The sequence below is a fragment of the Symphalangus syndactylus genome, chromosome 20 (genome assembly GCF_028878055.3).
Source record: "Symphalangus syndactylus isolate Jambi chromosome 20, NHGRI_mSymSyn1-v2.1_pri, whole genome shotgun sequence".
Classification (NCBI taxonomy): Eukaryota; Metazoa; Chordata; class Mammalia; order Primates; family Hylobatidae; genus Symphalangus; species Symphalangus syndactylus.
Window position 1 is genome coordinate 42,011,116 of NC_072442.2, and position 20,480 is coordinate 42,031,595.

General features: G+C 46.9%; 1 protein-coding gene across 1 annotated transcript; it reads right to left on the reverse strand.

The window, feature by feature from the left end:
* LOC129469866 (keratin, type I cuticular Ha8) lies at nt 1-4,817 on the reverse strand. Its single transcript, XM_055257031.1, has 7 exons — nt 4,266-4,817; nt 3,996-4,078; nt 3,048-3,204; nt 2,544-2,705; nt 2,339-2,464; nt 1,941-2,161; nt 1-1,387 (listed from the first exon to the last, which is right to left on the reverse strand). Exons 1-7 carry the CDS (start codon nt 4,755-4,757, stop codon nt 1,258-1,260), a joined length of 1,371 nt encoding a protein of 456 aa, XP_055113006.1. The 5' UTR covers nt 4,758-4,817; the 3' UTR covers nt 1-1,257.
* Nucleotides 4,818-20,480: the final 15,663 nt, after the last annotated feature.

Sequence of the window (20,480 nt, forward strand, 5' to 3'; positions counted from 1 at the left end):
TTCGTTCTTTCAACAGATATTTATTAAGCATCTATTATGTACCAAGCAGTGGGCTAGGCTCTGGGGATGCAGCAATGAACAATTGCTAATCTTGGGTAAGCATTTTGATTGGGAAAACAATAGATACAGAGGCAAGTTCAGCTGTTGGAGGTGCTAATGTGCAGGACAGAGTGCCAGGGTTGTGAGTTCTTTAGGCTGGTGGCCAAGCAGGAGCTCTCAGAGGAAGGAACATTTCCGCTGACCTGAACATTTATAAGGAGGGGGAAGAGCACCCCAGAGAGAAGGAAGAGCAGGGACAGGTCTCCAGGCATGTCCAAGGAACAGAAAGGCCAGTGTGGCTGAATCGTGGTAAGGAAGGTAGAGAGTATGAAGAGAAGAGGTGGAAGCACATCATACTTAGCAAATCTCTACCCATTAAATCAATAGGTTTCAATACTTCAGGAGAAAGTACTAGAAAAAAATGAAGTCATTGTTCAGATTTTAGACTGGCAGAATTAGACAGGGACAGGGGTTATAGCCAGACAAGTCTTGAGAGTCAGAATTTATAGAGAAAAAAAGAGAAATTTCTTAATCTGAAAGTTCCTTTCACGTAGCAAGAAGCTATGGAAGCCATACGTAAGAGGCTGTGTTGCCACAGAAAAGGCAAGCCTGGTCCTTTGTCAAAGCTAGAAACCCTGAAGTAGAGAAAACTCAGGATTTGATACAAGGAAAGTTTCCACTTAATCAGCTTCCAAGGTAGGGAGGCAGGAGCATAGGAGAAGGGAATTAGAAAAGACAGGGTCAGGTACAATTCTGGTTCTATTTCCCTCTCCCTGGGGCCATAATCCAGGCTGCCAGTGTTAGAAACAACCCAAGAAATGTGGGAAATCTCAGACAGTGAAGTCTGTTCTTCACTTCCTTTGTCACAAACTATAAAAACTTCAAGTTAAAGTTGGTGTTCTTGAAGTGCAAGTGCAATTTTAAATCATGCCGTGTTCCTACTCCAAAATGCTTTTCAACCTTATGCCTCTCCAATCCAGATATTCTGAGCCGCCATGGGTGGCTGCAGTCCAGCCACTGAGGGCATAGAGCTCACCTGGGAAAACCAAGAGCAGGAAAGGAAGGATTTCCATCAAGATTCCACTGTCCCTGGTATCTCACAGCCTTTGGACAGGCCTATACATACAGAAAGTTAGAAGCCAGATTTTCTAAAGGTATAACAAGCATCTCTCTTTGGGTATCCCTCGCCTTAGCCAGCCCCTGCGGGTCCACCGGAATTCAGAATCGGCTTCCGGTGACGCTGACTCCACAGGTGGGCCCACAGGTGGTGCAGAGGCCACAGCTTGGGCGAGGAGCACAGGGGGCAGTCACACAGGAGGGAGGCGTGGAGCACGGATTGCAGGGGAGTCTGCAGAGAGACAACAAGGTGAGGGAAGTGAGAGGCAAGAAATGAATGGGGTCTCAGTGCCATGTGGGGACATGAGGAAGGGGTCCCCACTGCAAAACAACAGAACATGGACCCAGCTGGACCCTGTGACCATTAGCACCTAGTGAGCACCTCCAGGGTTAGACTAGACAAGTGGTTTCTAAAATGCCTTCCATGATTAAAGTTATCTATAGAATAAAATTTCCTAGGAAGAATTTAAGAAAAGAAAAGCAAGTCAAAAAATCTGCTGGATCTATAGACATATCTCCTGTTTGAGCAGCGACCCTGTGTCTACTCTCATCAGTCCATGGCTACCCCAAGCAGCCCCCGTGGAGACCTGGTAAATGTCCTCTAAGTGAATGGTCATTCCCTTCACTCTGTCAACCCCATGGAGTGTACAGGACAGGGCAATGACTCACTGAAAAGGAGTGCACAGAGAGCCTCATTCTACGTAGAGACAGCCCTTCTGCTGCCCTGAGGACCTCATCAGAATTGAGTAAATAATTTGGCCAGGAATTGCCCAGATCACACGTACTTGCAATCCTCGCTCTCCAGAAGGTTCCGGTAAGTGGCAATCTCATTCTCCAGCCGGGTCTTCACATCCAGCAGCACCTGGTACTCCTGGTTCTGCCGCTCCAGGTCGGCCCGGATCTCGGACAGCTGCTCCTCCACGTTGCTGATGAGGCTCTGCATCTGGGCCAGCTCCGTGCCAAAGCGGTCCTCGGCTTCACACAGGGAGTTCTGCAGACAGTCCTTCTGTAGTGGGAAATAAGGGGATAAAATATGCAAGGCCCCCAGGGAAACTGCTACATGCCCCAAATTTTGATGGTGATAACAGGTGGGAGAAACCTGGGTAGTGAGACCTCCAAAATAAGATGCTACTTGGCCATGGCACGGGGCATTTGCAGTGCAGTGAGGGTGAAGGACACGTACCAAGGTGTGCTGGGCTTGGCGCTCCACCTCCAGGGCATTCACTGTGCATCTCAGCTCCAGGATCTCCGACTGGCAGCACTGCAGCTCCTCGGAGCAGGACATGTCCTGCAGGCTGATGCCTTCAGACTGGAGCACAGAGAAACACGGTCACCTCCCTGCCCAGATAGAGGCCAAGTACCCCCTTATTCTGTACCCCCCTGCTCACCTGGGCTTGGAACCACTGTTCCACGTCCTGGCGGTTGGTCTCCAACATGGCCTCGTACTGAGCCCGCATCTCCCCCAGCACCCTGTTCAGGTCAATGGTGGGCTCAATGTCCAGCTCGATCCGGAGCTTCTCCCCCAGCTGACTCCTCAGAATCTTTACTTCCTGCAGAAATGAGGAAGGGACAGACAGCCTGCATGAGGAAAGGGCCTTTGATGGAGCAGACAGCACCAGGACCCCATCCCTGGCAAGCAGTAGGAGGGGAGTCCCACACACAAGCAAATGGGAAAGTCTTGCCCAGAGTGCATTCGGGAGAGCCCACCTGGACACCTTTCTCATGCCCAAGGCATGTCTGCACTTTCCACAGAGGCCCTCTGGACCCTCAGACCCACCTCAGCCCTGCATCCTGATGCCAGCTGAACCCAGGCAATGCTCTGAGAGCCCTGGGGCCAGGGAGCTCCCCTGTCTGCCCAGCGCCCTCCCCAGGAGTTTGAGCCAGGGCCACACCTGCTCGTGGTTGCTCTTGAGGGAGAGCTGCTCCTCCTTCAGGGACTCCTGCTGGGCCTCCAGGTCGGCCTTGGCCAGGGTCGCGTCATCCAGGAGCTTCTGCGTCCCACACTTGTCCGCCTCCACCAGCTGGCGCAGGGAGCGCTCACTCTCCAGCCTTCCGTCACAGGAGGTACAGGGTCAAAAAGAATGCTCCCAAGAGCTCCTCTTGGCTGCCCTGGCTTCCTACCTCCCACACCACCTTGGATCCTCATTTATTCACTCTGTTTAGCCCTCTGGCCTCAAAGGTGAATTAGACACAGCCCCTCTTCTCAAAGAGCTCGTGGTCTAATGAAGCAATCACAACACTACATTGTACAATATACATTTTTGCCATTGTATTCTGTGGCAACTGTAGTTCAGGAAGATCAACTGACTTGCCTAAGATCATGCATCTTGGGATCCAGTCCAACCGCTCATGCCATTGCAGGGGCTGTCAGTTACCAAAGATAAGCAATAGCCAGGTGCCTGATCGTGATCTGCGGCTCCTTATCCCTTGCTTTCAGTTGTCTTCCCCTCTCTCATTTTTGCATAGGTACCTTATACCTGGTCCATAATTAAATCTGGACAAAGACTCATCTGTAAGTAACTCCTCTGACTTACATATGAAACCCAATGGCTGTCTTGCTCGGTTCATCCTTGAAATCATCTCATTTTCCTCCTGATTAATGAACTCAGGCTGCCTTATCCTCCATTTTAGGGAAATAAATGAAGGAGGACAAACATATATGCTTGGATTAATGAGGAGTTTTCCCTTCCATCTTCCATCAGCTTTGATTGTAATGAAAATTTTACCGTGGAGAATCTAGCAAGGAAGAAAGGACAATGATTCCCTCACTCAACAAGTATTTGGGCATCGGGATGGAGGATGGGGAAGGAGTCACCCTGGCCCTCCTCCACCTGACTTACTTGATCCTAAAGTCATCGGCAGCCAGCTTGGCATTGTCAATTTGTACAATCAGCCTGGCATTCTCGGCCTTGCTGCACAGGATCTGAGGAGAACAGGAAGACAGTTCACACACAAAGCATCATGCCCTAGGCTTCCTCTCCACGTGTGGTGTCTATGCTCATGTCCAAGAGAAACCAAGAACCCAAAGGTCTTGGAGCCTTAAATGGATTCCTCCTGTCATGCCTTCTGCCATCTCAGACCCAGCACACCCAAGTGATCCCACACATCACCTTCTGTTGGAGCTCCTCAATGGTGCGGAAGTAGGACTGGTAGTCGGGGCACACGGTGGACTCATGGCACTTGCTCCTCTCGAGGAGTGTGGCCTCCAGCTCCGCGTTCTCCTGCTCCAGCTGGCGCACCTTCTCCAGGTAGTTGGCCAGGCGGTCATTCAGGAACTGCATGGTCTCCTTCTCGTGGCCATTCAGGGTGTTTTCGCCATAGGCCCCACAGATTCCTATGTTGCCAGGAATGTGGCAGGTCCCTGGCAAGGGACAAGCAGTGTGGCAGGTAGGGGGCAGACAGAGGCTGGGGCGGCCCAGGGGAGTGGACCCCACACGGACTCGGTTGGCGTGTGCCACATTGGCCAAAAGGCACATGGGGGCAATGTTGGCCTCTGCCCTAGGCTGGCACCCAACGTCAATGGGAGAGACAGAGACATTTCTTGCTCCAGGAGCCATGGTGTATCCCAGAGGGCATGAGGAACTGCTGTAGGAAGAGGTCATGGTGTTGTGCTGAGGCTGCACAGGAGCTTCAGATCAGCTGGGAAGGCTAAGCCACTGAGATTGAAGCCTCCTCTCCTCCCAGCTCTTTTATACCACATCCTGGGTGGGTGTTGGCTCCAATGCTTTGACCTCCTGCCTTGATTATCTACCTGTTGTGGTGCCATCATCCTGTTACTCAGCTGCTGAGTTTACCATGAAAAGTTTCTCAGCTCATTAAAGGAATGTTGACGAATCTGAGATGCCTCTTGGCTCTTTGAAATCAGGTTGGCTGTTGGTGGGAGGTCAGAAGCTTTTTATTATTTTTCAAAGAAGCAAAGTTATAGCCATCACATGCTTAGACCTTGACTGGGTTTGGCCTCTTTATGGATATGTCCACTCTGGAGACACAAACTTTCCTGTTGGTCAGTGGTGTAGCAGGAGGACTAACCCCTGTGATGACAATGGTTCTCACTTGGGTTAAGACTCAACCAGCCTTCCCTATCCAGGGAAGAAACTGAGTCTTCGTACTGGTGGATGTTATGGCCTTGGGTTATCAAGAAGTCCTACATTTCTTCCTTCTTTAGTTGGTTGCCTTTCAGACTCACTTTGAGGAGCAACAAGACTTAGACGAATCCATTCACTCAAAACACATCCCCTGGCTCCGTCCCATATGCCAGGCACCTTGCTGACACTTGACACATAGTTGGTTAAGCACAGAACAGTTCCTGCCATTGGGGAACAACTGTAACTTGGGTAGAGGTGATGTTTCAAACAAGGTATCCGAGAAGCTCATGAAAATGAGGATGACTCCAAAAACCATGGCTTACCTTTACCAAGAAGGGCAAGCTCAAGAAGCCAGAAACAAACAAAAAGAAATGAGCAATAATCTTACTGAACCTCAAATAAGAACTTGGTCATGAAAGTCAAAGGACATTGAGTGATAAGAGCTTCTGTGGGCTCTCTTCATGCCTTGCTTCCTTTATTCTAAAGTCAGTCATGAGCCTTCATCCTATGAACTAGGGGATTGAGCAATGATACCTTTTAATCTTTACTTCCAACCTGGGAGGTGGGTACTCTTAATTTTACAAAATAAATAAATAAGCCATTGAGGACATTTTTCTAAGATCAACCTCACTATAAAGTATAAAGCCTATTCTCAACATCAGCTTCTTTCAACTCCAGAAACTGTTTCTTCACCTTGACCACCACCAAATCCTCCACCCCAAGGATAACTACTGTGTCATTTCTAGAACTAAGAAGGATTCAAAGGCCTAGAAACCGGGCAAGAAGTTGAAATTAAGATGTAAAACAAAAATCTGACGTTGTGTATTCTTCCCTTTGTATCTCAGAAAATACAGATGTGGAGGTTTTAATACAATAAAACAGTTTCTCCAAGGGCTAAATCAGAAGATGCCAGGGGAAAGCCCTGTCCCTAAAATGGTTACATTACACATTCCACATTCAGATAGTTCTTGGTACTAGGGATCCAAGACACATGACTGCTGAGATCCCAAAAGTTTTCTCCCAAAATTTGTGACAGTAGATACATAGACCCCTGAGACTAAAAAAGACCTAATGTGGAACAATCCAAAGTGATTATAACTAGAAGTTCAGGAAAATGAGTTTTTGCCAGTCCCCTGAGCATTGAACAAAACCTAAACATACAACTCTATAGGGATCAGACTTGCACATGTGAAACACAGTCTATTGGAGCTCTATCAAGAAGAAATACAGAATCTGAGAATTCAGTCCAGATTGAGTTTCTCAGGAAAGCCAGTATTGGTGAGCACTGACCTAAGGGTTATTCAGAGCTCACCAATCAATAACCCTTTACAGACAACATCACTGGGAGACATCACCAGGGCAGGCTGTCCCATCCTCCAGAGGCCACTGGGTGCAATCTGCATATGTTACATCTTCAAACACCCTTTTGTTACTCTCCTCCACCTCATCACATAGCAACAAGCTTCTCTATAAATCAGAGAGCCAGGCTTTTAAAGTCATTTCCTTTGATTTGCTAAGTAGCACCCATCTTTTGGCTTTATCCTCTGTCCAGATTCATTCCATGGGCTAAAAGCCATGATTTCGTCCATTCAGAATACATGACTCATCACTGCTGAAGCCCTGTGTGTCTAGATGACACCCCTCTCTGCTAACTGGCTTGGGTCCTGGCTTGGGCTTCTACCTTGTACTGTTTTGCATAATGACACTGATGTTGCACGGCCCTTTGTAAAATCTCTTTGTTCCCCTGATTTGTATTTTCTCAAAGGAGGTGAAGGAGCGGGTGGGGATCCTAAGACTCTCTTCCTTCCCAACCCTTTAAAAAGAGTCCCTGTGGCCCCTGGTGACTGAATACAAGGCCAGGTTCCGTAACAAGAACTGATGAATACAGAGTGTGAGAGATGGGAGCCTGCCGCCCTCCTTCATTCACCTGTGCGCACAACATTGTCTGTGTGGATTCTGACTTTAGACATGCCGATCTCTGAAGGCATGAAGTCTACTGCAAGTGGAGGTGAGGAGCTGTGGTCTTGGAATGCCATTTTCACTAATTTTGATACATAGGGGCATATCTCAACCAGGAGAGAAAGGTGTGGAGCTGTAGGCTAGCACCTGGAGATTGTGCCTAACTCAAAGCTTATCTTTTCTGTGTCATGGCTCCTACTGCTGGAAGATGCAGGGAAGCATCTAGGGAGTTGTGCCCTGTGTGGCAACGTCACCCATCACACATTGCAGTGAATGCAAAGATTTATGACAAGTACTATATGCAGAGCTAGTGCTGCCACATCTCCAGGGTGTTAGAAAATCCAAACAAACCTAGATCAGGAAACCATGAAGACTCTTGAGAGAAGAGGCTGAGCATATAAATGTATTATTCTAGGTATCCAACTCGTGAGGCTTTGATGAATGGAAAAGGTACCCTTCTGTTCAAATTAAATATGATTTTATCTATATATGAATGTATGCTCATTTGTGATTAAGAAATACAAACTAAAGAGATATTGTTTTCTTATCAGGTTTTGCTAAGTTGGATAATAGCACACAGTGTTGGCATGAGTGTGGGAAACAAGTCCTATCCTCTCCTGTGGATGACAATCACGAGCTTCCACCTCTGCACATAGGCACAGAAACCGGGGCCCATGCATTGGGACCTATGAGCCTCACACTTGCCTCTGATGGCATCATTTGCTGCTCCAGGCTTCACTGCAATCGACCCACTTGGAGAGTAGCTCAGGAGGCTCACCCTGCCCTGGTAAGCAATAGTGAGGGAAGAGACTCCAGAAGATGAATTAGAAAGAGTTGGAAAATCTTTGAGAAGCAAGACCCTAAGAAGGGAAGAAAATATAGAATTCTGTTTCAACCAGAGTAAAAACAGATCTTTGGCATAGGTCAAAGATCCTCGTGGTGGAAAATATTGAAAACACTGCTTTCTGTTGCTCATTACAAACCTGTGATTATGAAACATCCTGAGTCTGAAACAGCTCAGTGGTCGTTCTCTGTCACAGATAGATTGAGCTGTGTGGGCTCACTCATGCTCTCTGCAAAGTCTTCTCTGGCTTCCCAGGTAGGCTGCTCTCCCTCTGCTGACACACTCTTCTCACCCTGGGAAACTGTGGCTGTATCAGAGGTGGTAGCTCCCCACCATGGACGTGGGATCTCCAGGATGTCAGGGAGTTTGTCTTATTGCTTTTTCCTCTTTCATCTCCACATCCCCAGACCCCGGCATAGAGCCTGGCTACAGAGTAGGTTCTGAGTCCATGTGTGTTTAATTATGTAATCAGGCAATGAGAAACATAGTAGGACCAAGCACAGATATTTGTATGCTGAACCAATGAAATAAAATCATAGATTCTTCAGCAATGTGGATAAATACACAAACAGAGATATGCCAGCAAATTAGCTCTCTGGGGGGAAAACCCCTCCAGTTTGTAGTGTAGGCCAATTTCTGTGGTGTAAATACTCCCACAATAGCCAACTTCAAGCAAACAATATGATGTCACTGAATGTGGAGTTGGAAAGAGATGTGAAAAATCAGTTCTTGTGAGTTAGTAAGAGTTAGCTCCAGCATACCACTTGATCCCACTTTCTAAAACAAAAATCATGACAGTACATTTCTTACACAGTAATTTTTTATATAAATCCAACAGAGAAACCAAAAGTAGATCACATTTGATGACACAGGCAAGAGACCTGCCCCTGGAAAAGAGGAAGGCAGTATGGCCATGGTGCCACCCACAACCGCTTCACCATCTCACCAGTCACTGAGATGCTGTGGTTTCCCCCCAGAGACCCACGGTCCCAGCTGCAAACTCAGGCAGCCTCTGGAAAGGGCAGAACCAGCTAGCTTGATTGCACATCACTGGGAACAACCCTTCTCTGCAATGCAGGTTGCTTCTCTCAAGTCACCCTTGAGAGAAATGGGTAACTATGTGAGATGATGAATATGTTAATTTGTTTCACTATAATAACCATTTTTCTATATATATGTATCCCATAACATCATGCTGTATAGTTTATTTTTTATTTTTATCTTCACTTTTTTTTTTTAGAGACAGAGTCTCACTCTAGACTCCAAGCTGGAGTGCAGTGGCGCGATCTCGGCTCACTGCAACCTCCACCTCCCAAGTTCAAGCAATTCTTCTGCCTCAGCCTCCCGAGTAACTGGGATTACAGCCATGCACTACCACGCCCAGCTAATTTTTGCATTTTTAGTAGAGACGGGGTTTCACCATGTTGACTAGGCTGGTCTTGAACTTCTGACCTCAGATGATCCACCCGCCTCAGCCTCCCAAAGTGCTGGGATTATAGGCGTGAGCCACCACACCCAGCCGATAAAATTTTTTTTAAAGCATCACACGGGATATTCACCATTGAAATAACATGAAAAAGTAGTCACACTCTCAATAAGCAACTTCATTTAATTCATTGCCCAGGAACCAGAAGATGCAGTTTCCTAAACATTAAAGAAAGAAAGTGGCCCTACTGAGCAAACTCCTTGAAAATCAAAACACAAGTCAAAGTTGTGAGAAGCTGCAGAGCCACAAGGTCCCCGCCTCTTCTCGAAGGTAAGCCATTTACAAGGTGGGCCTCAGCTGCAGGTGAGTCTCTTTCCCTTGCCTCCCTCTCATCTGCAATGACAGGAGGGTTCCAACCCACCCTGTGCGCAGAATCTGCTGCTGCCCTGGCAGCCTCTGGTGGGTATGTAGGGTGAGCTCAAGAAAGTGTTGCTATGTGGGGCTTGGGGGTGCAGGTCATGTGGGCACTCTTGCACTTGACCTCCGGGTGTGGTATATGGATTACATGGCCTCTTGCAGCAGATGCACATGGAGACAGTTCATCCACAGACCCAGCTTTAGTTTATGTCCCTCTCCCCTTACTAACTCTCTGACTGCGGGCAAACTAATTATTCTCTGAGCCCCATATCCTTGTCTGCAATAACAGCATCAGCAATGCCAACCTCACATAGTAAGGACAGTTGTGAAACACACATCAGTCCCTCATCGTTCTACCTGGAGATACTGCAACACTGATAGTCTTCAATGAAGACCCTACTTGACATCACACATACTTGCAGCCTTTGTTGAAGGTTCCTGTACGTAGTGATCTTGCCCTCCAGTTGGGCCCTGATATCCAGCTGCTCCTGGTACTCATGGCTCTGCCACTCTAGGTCAGCCTAACTTTAGGACAGCTGCTCTTCTACAATGCTGATGAGGCTCTGCAGCTGGGCCAGCTCCATACCGTAGTGGTCCTCAACTTCACACAGGGAGTGCTACAGACAGTCCTTCTATAATACCAAGGAAAGGGAGAAGCAAGCTAAAATTCATGGATCTCTGCCCTCAGCCTCTTAAGATCATGACATCCCAAGACAGTGCCAGGACCAGGGAGCAATCTAACTCCCTTTAGCTGTCTTTAGCCAGAAGAACCAATGCTGTGTTACTCCTCTTCACAGTAGACCTTTAAGATCAGAGCCCCCTCACCTGAGTTAATGTTGATTCACTCACCATCCACATCTACAAGAAAGTGCCTCCAAAGGAGATGAAACCAAGGTTTAAGCTGAGTCCCTGGTTGGTATCTAAGTGAGGCCTGTACTGACCCCAAGGAACTGCTCCTGGGCAGTGGGAACCAAGCTGGGGCTCCCACACATGCAGAGGGACTCACTAGCGTGTGCTGAGCCTGAAGCTCCACCTCCAGGGTGTTCACCGAGCATCTCAGCTCCAGGATCTCCAAATGACAGCACTGCAGTTCCTAGAGCAGGACACGGCCTGCAGGCTGATGCCTTCAGACTGGAGCACAAAGAGACACAATTACCTCCCTGCCCAGGTGGACGCCGGGTCCTCCCTACTCTGCAGCCTCCCTTCGTCTGGGCTTGGAACCATTGCTCCACATCCTGGCAGCTGGTCTCCACCATGGCCTCATACTGGCCCCACATCTCCTCTGACTGCTCAGGTCTGCAGTGGACTCAGTCCCCAACTCAATCCGGAGCTTGTTCCCTGCACTCCTCAGAGTGCAGGCTTCCTATGGACACAAAAAGAGCAGACTCTGCATTCATTCAGCCCTCCACCAAATGTCCTGCCCACCTGAAGCACAGCATGGTGACTGCTCAGGCACAGCACCCCAGGGGAGCAGCAGAGCCACCCCAGCAGCCCTCTTGTCAGCATCTCTCCATGTCTGAAATGATCTAATAATTATCTCTATTTTTACTTTATCACAAAGAGTGACACCCGTACAGAGTTGCCTCTGTTTCAATCATTATCTGGGGAAAAAAAAAAAAAAACTTTTTTGAGATATGGCAGCACAAAAGAAAGAACAGAGCATCGGCCAGGCACAGTGGCTGACCCCTGTAATCCCAGAACTTTGGAAGGCCGAGGCAGGTGGATCACCTGAGGTCAGGAGTTCAAGACCAGCCTGGCCAACATAAGTGAAACCCTGTCTCTACTAAAAATACAAAAAAAATTAGCTGGGCATGGTGGCAGGTGCCTGTAATCCCAGCTAGTTCAGAAGGCTGAGGCAGGAGAATTGTTTGAACCTGGGAGGCGAAGGTTGCAGTGAGCCGAGATGGCACCATTGCACTGCAGCCTGGGTGACAAGAACAAAACTCTGTCAAAAAAAAAAAAAGAGAGAGAGAGAGATGAAAGAAAGAAAGAAAGAAAGAAAGAAAGAAAGAAAGAAAGAAAGAAAGAAAGAAAGAAAGAAAGAAAGAAAGGAAGGAAGGAAGGGAAAGACAGGAGGGAGGCAGGGAGGAAGGAAGGAAGAAAAGAAAAGAAAAGAAGAAAACAAAAAAAGGAAAGGAAAGGAAAGGAAAAGAAAAGAAAAGAAAGAGAAAGAAAGAAAAGCACATCAAAGAGACATGAGTTCTAATCCTGGCTCTGCCAATTGGCAGTGTGACTTGGGGCAGTCACTTCCTTTCTCTGAACTTCCACGTCCTCATCTGTAAAATGGCCCCTTCGTGAGTCCAAAAGCCCCTGATGTCTAATCCCTCTCTGAGTCCTTGAATCTATCATCTGAATCATTTCCCACAGATAGCAAGAGACAGGGCTCTAGAATATTTTGTCCACATCTTTTCTGTATCTATTGCAGTTTCTTCTCTCTGAGCCTCAGTTTCTTCATCCCTAAAATGAGAGAGTTGGACTGCAGATCCCTGTGTGGTCTTTGCCAGCCCTGCTTTTCCAAGATTTTGGGACCATGGGTCTTTAATCCAGGGCAGGGGAAAGGTCAGCCAAAGGGGAGAAGACTCTGCCTGGTGGGGAGCAGTGCCCAAGTGCAAACCCAAGGAATGGATCTGTTGCTCTTCCTGATCAACCCCCTGAAATTTGCCTTAGCCATTTCTTAGTTGCTTCACCTGCTCACGGTTCTTTTTCAAACACAGAAACTCCTCCCTTAGGGACTCTTACTGCACCTCCAGCTCTCCCTGGCGCAGACCCACATCACCCAGGGGCCTGTGCAGGCTGCTTATGTTGGTCTCCACTCATTGGCCAGGACCAGTCGACTCTGGCACCTGTCTAAACAGTGGCAGATAAGCATCCAAGCCAGTGGCCTGTCTCTCAGCATGCCTCTCCATTTGTTCTTCTCAGGTCAGAGGCACTTGTACATCAGCTTTGATTGGGGGGGATCTTTCTATACTAAATAAAATATGAAAATACTTATTGATCTTTCACTATCCACCAGATACTTTAGTGCACAATGAAAGACAGCAATTTGACAGAGCAGGAGCATCGCCATCTTGGACAAACACCACCATTTTAAGTTTCCCTTGATTTTAAAAAAAAAATAGCCTAAATCCAGCCCCAAAATATCAGTCTAATGGCTAATGTCAGCATAACCAGAAATATTCCAACCCTAAGATAACCCCCCTCCAACCAGAAACATACCAACCCCCAGATAGCCTCCCCTCTAACCAAAGACATTCCAACCCCACAATAAATTTTCCCTCACATAGAAACATTCCAAACCTACGATAAGCTCCCTGCTTCCTAAACCCTTAAATATCCTTAGTCTGTAAGAGAGAATGCTCCTAACTGAAATTGGCCAGAAGCCCCTCTCAGGTTTATTCTCCAAAATAAACCTGTCTTTGACTGTTGAGCCACTTTTCATGTTTCTTTCCTCTTTCTTTAACTCTTACACAATTAATACCACATGTTTAGGTGGAATGTGGTTTGGGTCTCAATGCCATGCTATGCCAGGTGTACCTTTGAGCAAGTTTCTTTCTCTGAGCCTCAACATCCTCATCTGTAAAATGGGGGTAACAATTCTTAGCTCACGAGGTTGTTGTGAAGATGGAATAAACTACATTCAGCACTTTGGTGCAGTCTGAAACATCGTGAATACTCACGAATGCCACTGTGACTGTTGAGACCCAACCCTGTCCTGCAGGAGCTGACTTAATTCTTGATTAGGGCTTGATCTTAATCAAACACATCTTAAATTACCCCTAAAACTCTTTGAGACTGTATCTTTTTATTAATACTTCTTAGGTCGGTGGAAACATTTCCTTGGAGGGATTCTTTTCAAAGGCTGCCCCTCCTTTGCTTCCTCTACAGAGACCAGTACCTGACACCAAAGAGATAGACAGACAGAGTGCCAGGGAACAGCAGTTCCCAGCTCCTGTCAGACTCTCTCAGTCCTAAAGTCGTCACAGCTATTTTCACATTGTCCACCTGGACAGCCAGCCAAGCATTCCCTGCACTCCTGGGTAAGATCTGAGAATGAGAAACACCATGCTTCACAAGGATGCTCTCCATGGAATTCTCCCCAGGCCCTAAAACGAATGAAAAAAAAATGTGATCTGAGCCACATGGGGACGTTTCCATCTTTCTTTATGGTGGATTTTTAAGCATGAAGTATCCAAGGGTTTGCTCCCATCTGTAACGAAACTGGCTGAGCTCTGGGATACAGATGGTGTTTCACTTCTCACTCCACTGTGGGCTCCATTGGTCAGGTCTGGGCAGCAGTGAGGGGATTGAAGGGATAGCCCCTTGGACTGAAACCCAGCTCTGCACAGCCAAGACATGCTTCTGGTTCACTCACCCTCTCTTTTTCTCCTCATCCACTTCCTCAAAGGCACCAACACAGTGGTTAAGTGGACCTGTGTCACAGCTTGGCAGTTTACCAGCTCTGAGACTTTAGGCATAGTTTCTAACCCCTTGAAGATTAAAATCTTCCCATCTGTAAAATGGAAAACGTGATTCTATCTGCTTCATCAAATCCTTATAAGGATTAAATGCAACCAAGCATATATGTTTAGCAAAGCTTCTGACATCTAGTGAGCTCTTAATAAAGGTGCTCTATTCTTTTTAGATAAAATAGAAATAATAATACCCACCTTAGAGGATTGTTGAAATGGTTCAAAGAAAAAAGGTATGTGAAAATTCCCAGTTCAGGTTTGACATCTAGTAGAATCAAGGATGATTTTGGAAATATTATAACCACTGTTGGCAGCAATCTAAAAGCAGATGTGGAAACGGCCACAGAGACAGACTGCTATATCCCAGCTGAATATCAGCACTTGATGGAAAATACTAAATAAATGTGATTAATTTTTTAAAAATGAAGTTAAGTTGTTCATCCTTTCCACCATCTTGTACAGAACAGGAACCCCAAAACAAATAGAAAGATGAAAATGCCACAAGAGATGTTCAGATATGGGGCTGTGGGTTATTCCATGGAAGCCAAATCCCATCCCAGGGAGATTAGCTTCTAGAGAGGATTCCAGGAGGTGGGGAATATCACCTGGGTTTTGAAGCCCAGCTAGAATTTGGCCATGCAAAGATGAGAAAGAAAGCATTACACATGTGAGCAAACATTTTGTGAGTGACAATGCAGTTTGACAGAGGCATAGGGCGAGTGACAAAGCAGTTTGATAGAAGCACAGGATGTTTGCAGAAGATTAGAGAGAGGTAAGCTACAAAAAAAAGTGAGGCTGAGAACATGGCAGCCTTGAATGCCAGGCTAAAGAGCTGAGGCTTCATCTTGTAGGCAGTGTCTGCTCCCCGGCACCCAGCACAGCAATCACTCATTGCTGGTGCTCAATAGCTAGTGAGTGAATGGTGGCATGTGCTTAAATAAGGCAGGATCTGGATTGTGAAGAAATAAATCCATATCCCACTCACAGTCCTCTCATTGCAGTCATCAGCAATGATGCTTGTTGAATGGAACTGGTTGTGGAACCAAGTGGTTGGGCCCTTGGCATCACAGTTTATTTCTGGCACCTTCAATCCATCTTTATGAATATTCATGGAATGTCATCCCCCCAGGCAACCCCTACAATTCTCCCATCACCAATCCTCAGCCCTCTCTTTCCATGCCACTGATGCCAGAGCTCAAGGTCTCATCTTACTTTTTGTTGAAGCTCCTTAATGGTCTCAAAGTGTGAGCAGTAATTGGAGCACATGTCAGGGCACTGCCATTTGCTCCGCTGCTGGCTCTCAGCACCACCCCCACTTCTCATTCTCCTGCTCCAGCTGCTGCAACTTCTGCAAGCAGTTGGCCAGGCACTCACTTAAGAACGGCATGATCCTCTTCCCACTGCTGCTGAGGATGTCTTCACTGAACCAGCCACAGGTGCCCATGCTGGCAGGGATGTTCCTGGTCCCTGGCAGAGGACAGGCAGAGTGACTGCTGGCAGGGCCAGGCTGGACTGACTATGAGCCACAGGTTCTAAGGAGATGGCTACTAGGTTGGTGACTCTCTTACAGATGGGCCCTAGTCTTAGTGCTGGGATCTACAGACATTGGGTACAGAGTTTCTAGAGTGGCTGCTGGCCACAGCCTGTCTGGAGAAAGGAGGCTTCAAATGGCTCTTGCCAAAGCTTGAGGAGCAGGGATTTCTGCTTTAACTAGAAGCCATGGTCCTAGAAAGTTGAGTTGCAGATTGGTGACAAGGACCAAGTGCTCAGGTGTGAGTGTTTCCTTGCCCAGAGCTGTTATTCACCTGCCAAAGGAGCAGATGTGATACACAAGCTTTCCCCCAATGAATCCTCATTTTTTCTGCCATCAGAACTACCCATCAGCATTTATTCAGTCCTCAGAAGTAGCTCCCCACTTTATGAAAGAAAGGGCTGACTTTGGACTTCTTGTTACCGCCTTCTGTTGTGAAAAGAAATGTTAAATGTTTTCTCTTTAGAGTTGCCCCATTGAAAAGTTAGACTTTGTTCCCTGAGTGACTACCTGGCCTCTCTCTAGGAATGGCATTGGCTCTAAGATGAATCGTCCTCTCCACTGACCTTCAATACCCAAAAAAGTAAAATTCTCTTTTAAGAGCCTCAGAAATCCCTAAAGAGCAATAGAGCAAAGACTGCTAAGTTATTAGAACTAAAGAAAACTTCCAAGTACTAATTCAACCTTTCATGCTTCAGAGACCAGAGAAAGACTGTGAGCTCCCCAGGGATGCCAAGCAAGTCAGATACAGAGCCAGGACTGGTCCCAGGGCCCCTAGCACAGTCTGTTTCCTCTGCACCAAGATAGACAAGCTTTATCTGTTTAAAAGACAGATGCTAAATATTTTAGGCTTTGCAAGTTGTATACTCTCTTTGCACTGCAACTACTTAGCTCTGCCATTGTAGCACAAAGCAGACATAGACAACAGGGAAATGAATGGGCATGGCTATGCTCCAATAAAACTTGATTTACCAAAACAGGTAGCAGCTGGGTTTGACCTGTGAACTGTGGTTGCCATCCCTGCTCCACACAACACAGTGAATGAGGCTTAAAAACTGGATCCCTTAAGCCTGTGGGAGACCTTCAGTCTGCTCTGGAGCCAGAGGGCTGGGCAGAGGGAGGGCACCTGGGAATGGATGGTGAACTCCAGGACTGGACACCGAGCCTCAGACACCAGGGCCTCCACTCTACTAGGGCATTTACGCCAAGATTGGAAGTTCATCCAATGCTCTTAGAGCAAAGCAAAGCTACCCATATGTTGTTGTTGCTGCTGCTGCTGTTGTTGTTTCTGAAACTTGGGCTTCAGAATGTCTCCAAAATATGACTTAGCTGCCATTGTAATTGGGGAAAGTCAGAAGAGAAGGGAAATTCGTTGCCAAAGCATGTTTTCTTTACTCAACATTCATCAGGCACCTACAATATGCCAGGCATCATGACAGGCATTTTTATATGTATTATATCCCAACAACTCTGCAAAAAAGGTAGAATTACTCCCATTTCTAAAGGAGAGAAGACTGAGATGCGTAGAGATTAAGAGTTCTGCCAAAATCACACAGCACATTAGCAGCAGAACTGGGGGTCTAGCCCAGTTTTTCTGAAGCCAAAGGCACTGATCTTCTCCATTAATCCAAGATGCTCATTGGTGACTTTGTTTACATATTATGATTAAGGGACACTGCTATTTAAATATAAATTTGTCTTGATCATTTGGGCAAAAAGACATCAAATGATCTTAGGAACTTTCTGTTTAGCCTAATTGATATCATTGCATTCAAGTGTTATATTTTATGAAATACAGGCCGGGTGCAGTGGCTCACGCCTGTAATCCCAGCAGTTTGGAAGGCCAAGGTGGGTGAATCATCTGAGGTCAAGAGTTCGAGACCAGCCTGGCCAACATGGTGAAATCCCATTTCTACTAAAAATACAAAAATTATCCAGGCGTGGTGGCATGTGCCTGTGGTCCTAGCTACTCAGGAGGCTGAGGCACAAGAATCACTTGAACCCAGGAGGCAGAGGTTGCAGTGAGCCAAGATCATGCCACTGCACTCCAGCCTGGGCTACAAGGCGAGACTCTCTCTCCAAAAAAAAAAAAAATATGAAATACAAAAAGAATATTGTTTTATTATCAATGATTTTCCTGGTTATAGCCTGGAAGAGGCATATTCTTTTTGTTTTTTTTTTTTGTTTTTTTTTTTTTATTATACTTTAGGGTTTTAGGGTACATGTGCATATTCTTTTTTTGATCACACTCTAAAAGGTTTCCTAATATAGTGGTGAGGAAAGATTCATTCAGTGCAATTCAGAGTCCACACACAGCCCCAACTCCCAGATGCCAAACCCAACTCCTGGATCTTTCAGGAAGCTGTCGCCCTCTGGCCAGTCTTCCTTGAATGGCAGTTCTGCCCATGGGCCCTCACTCTCACCCCCAGAAGAGGGTGCTTTGCACTAGGGCAGTGAGCAGCAGGGGTGAGGCCCAGACTCTTGAATAGCCTTGGGGAAAGTGGTCTTTAAAAAGCATACCCTTTTCTTTTCCAGTCCCACTCAGAGCGGATCCCTGATACCTGTGAGGGTTTCTCCAAAACATCAAATATGACAGAGGTTTTATGACCTGACCAGGGTCCTGCCTACATTTCCCTATAAACTCTTCATCTATAAAGAGTTAATTAGATGCAAATGCTTTGATATGAGGAGAGAGTTCCTCTGAGAATCTCCATGAGTGGTACACTGAGTCCAGTTCCCAGGAGATCCCGGTGCTGGTGGGGAATAAATATCTCCCAAAGTCTATGCCCACGGCTTTTTCATCCATCAAATAAGAGACAGGCTAGGCAGGAGGGCAGCTCATGACACCTCTGGCTTGAAGTAGCATCCAGACACAGACGATGATGAGCCTCACTTCCGGCAGAGGAGGGTATTCCTGGCCCTGGGCTGTGGGGCTTGGTTTCATATAAAAAGCTTTAACAGGCATCTTGGGAGTCAGGCAGGTCTTAGCAACTGGGAGGGACACACAGGTGTGGGAATGGGGACCGAGTTGGACTGAAACAATATGCACTGGGGAAACGGAGACTCTGGAAGTCCCCAGGGGGTCCAGGGTCCAGGACTTCTGGTCCACAACTCCTGTGCAATCTTTCCTGCTGACGCTCTGGGCCGCAGCTCAAGGTCTTTGCTCTTACCGAGCCCAGTGCTCAAAGAAGGAGGAGATGCTGAGTTTGGTAGTTGCTAGCGATGCTTTTTAAGAGAACTATATTCCCAGGAAGAAGTTTCAGCTTCTCAGAGAAAATGTCTCCCTTCTTTGGGAAATGAAAGAAAAGGAAAGGGGAAATATGTATTAGCCTGAAATAATAATAAACCTAGGGTGCTTGGAGAAGCATAAAGTGCTTGGGGAGACCTACAAGGCTTGGCGTCAAAAATCTTGGCTTCAATTCCCACCTGTTGGTTGTGTCTGTGAACACATCTGTCCACCTCCCTGGGTCTGAGATGACTCTTCTGTAAAACTGGGAAAGCTGAGCCAGATCATCTGGAAGGCTCCTTCTAGTTCTGACAGTCTAAGACAGCTCTGTCCAGTAGAACTTTCTGCAGTGTTGGAAATAGTCCATGTCTGTGTTGTCTTATTTACTACCACTTAGCCACGTGTGACGAGTGCAACTCAGATGAATGTTTCAGTATATGCAGCCACATGTTGTTATGGGCTACCATATTGGACAGAACAGGTCTAGGATTACAGAACCAAAGGTTTGGTCTGTTCAGCATGTTGTTTATCAAGCTGAGCACATTCCAGAAAAGTTTTGCACCAGGGTTGAAATTAAAGATTGCTGGTTTGCACACAGTTATGAGAAAATCCAATTAGCAAGAAGCCCCTCTCTCTGGGCATTTCAGCTCTTTGAAATTTTACCCACCCATCAACCAGGAACCACAGCTTGCTGAGCAGTATGTTCATCTCCCTGCTGTCAGGCTAATGACCTTGTCTGCCAGGGATGCCTGCAGGATCATGTCTGGAGAGTAGCCTGCAGGCAGCTTCAGGATCCAATCCATTTTTCATCATTTCTTGGCAAGGCCAGAGGGAGGATACTTAATAGAAACATCATCTCAGCTCATTAAGGAAGAACTGTGTGTTTGGAGGGTGAGGTTCAGAAAGGTGTTCAAGATTCCTGTCCCCAACTCTCTCTTTACCTGCCATGGCCAATCCATTGCCAAGTCAGGTCCATCACAGTGTCTCTTAGATTGATTCCTTATTTTTCCATGATCCCTGACATTGTCTTACCTGAGACCCTGTTAGCTTCTTCAACAGCCTATCCCCTCCTCTTAGCTATCCTGTCTGTGTTACTTGGTGAGACTTTCTAAGATGCCACTCAAGTCATGTCATCTTTGGGCTCAAATCCTGCAGCAGCCCTCCCACTGCCTTCAGGATACAGTCCAGAGTCCAGGCTCTTTGTGGGGTACCCAAGGCCTCCCTACTGTCTGATGCCTTTCTACCATTTGAGCTTCATCCCCATCAGCCTTTCACAGGAACTCACTGCTCCAGCCAGCAAGACCCCTCGAGGCCTTCCAAGCATGACCCCTTGCTCTCCTGAAGATCCCCACACACTTACTTGCCTAT

Excerpts from the sequence above, each read along its gene's own strand:
- LOC129469866 (XM_055257031.1), bottom strand. The coding sequence starts at position 4,757 with ATGACCTCTTCCTACAGCAGTTCCTCATGCCCTCTGGGATACACCATG. Across the intron at positions 2,162-2,338 it reads GCCAAGCCCAGCACACCTTG|AAGGACTGTCTGCAGAACTC; the intron begins GTACGTGTCCTT and ends TTCCCACTACAG. Across the intron at positions 1,388-1,940 it reads CTGGAGAGCGAGGATTGCAA|ACTCCCCTGCAATCCGTGCT; the intron begins GTACGTGTGATC and ends GTCTCTCTGCAG.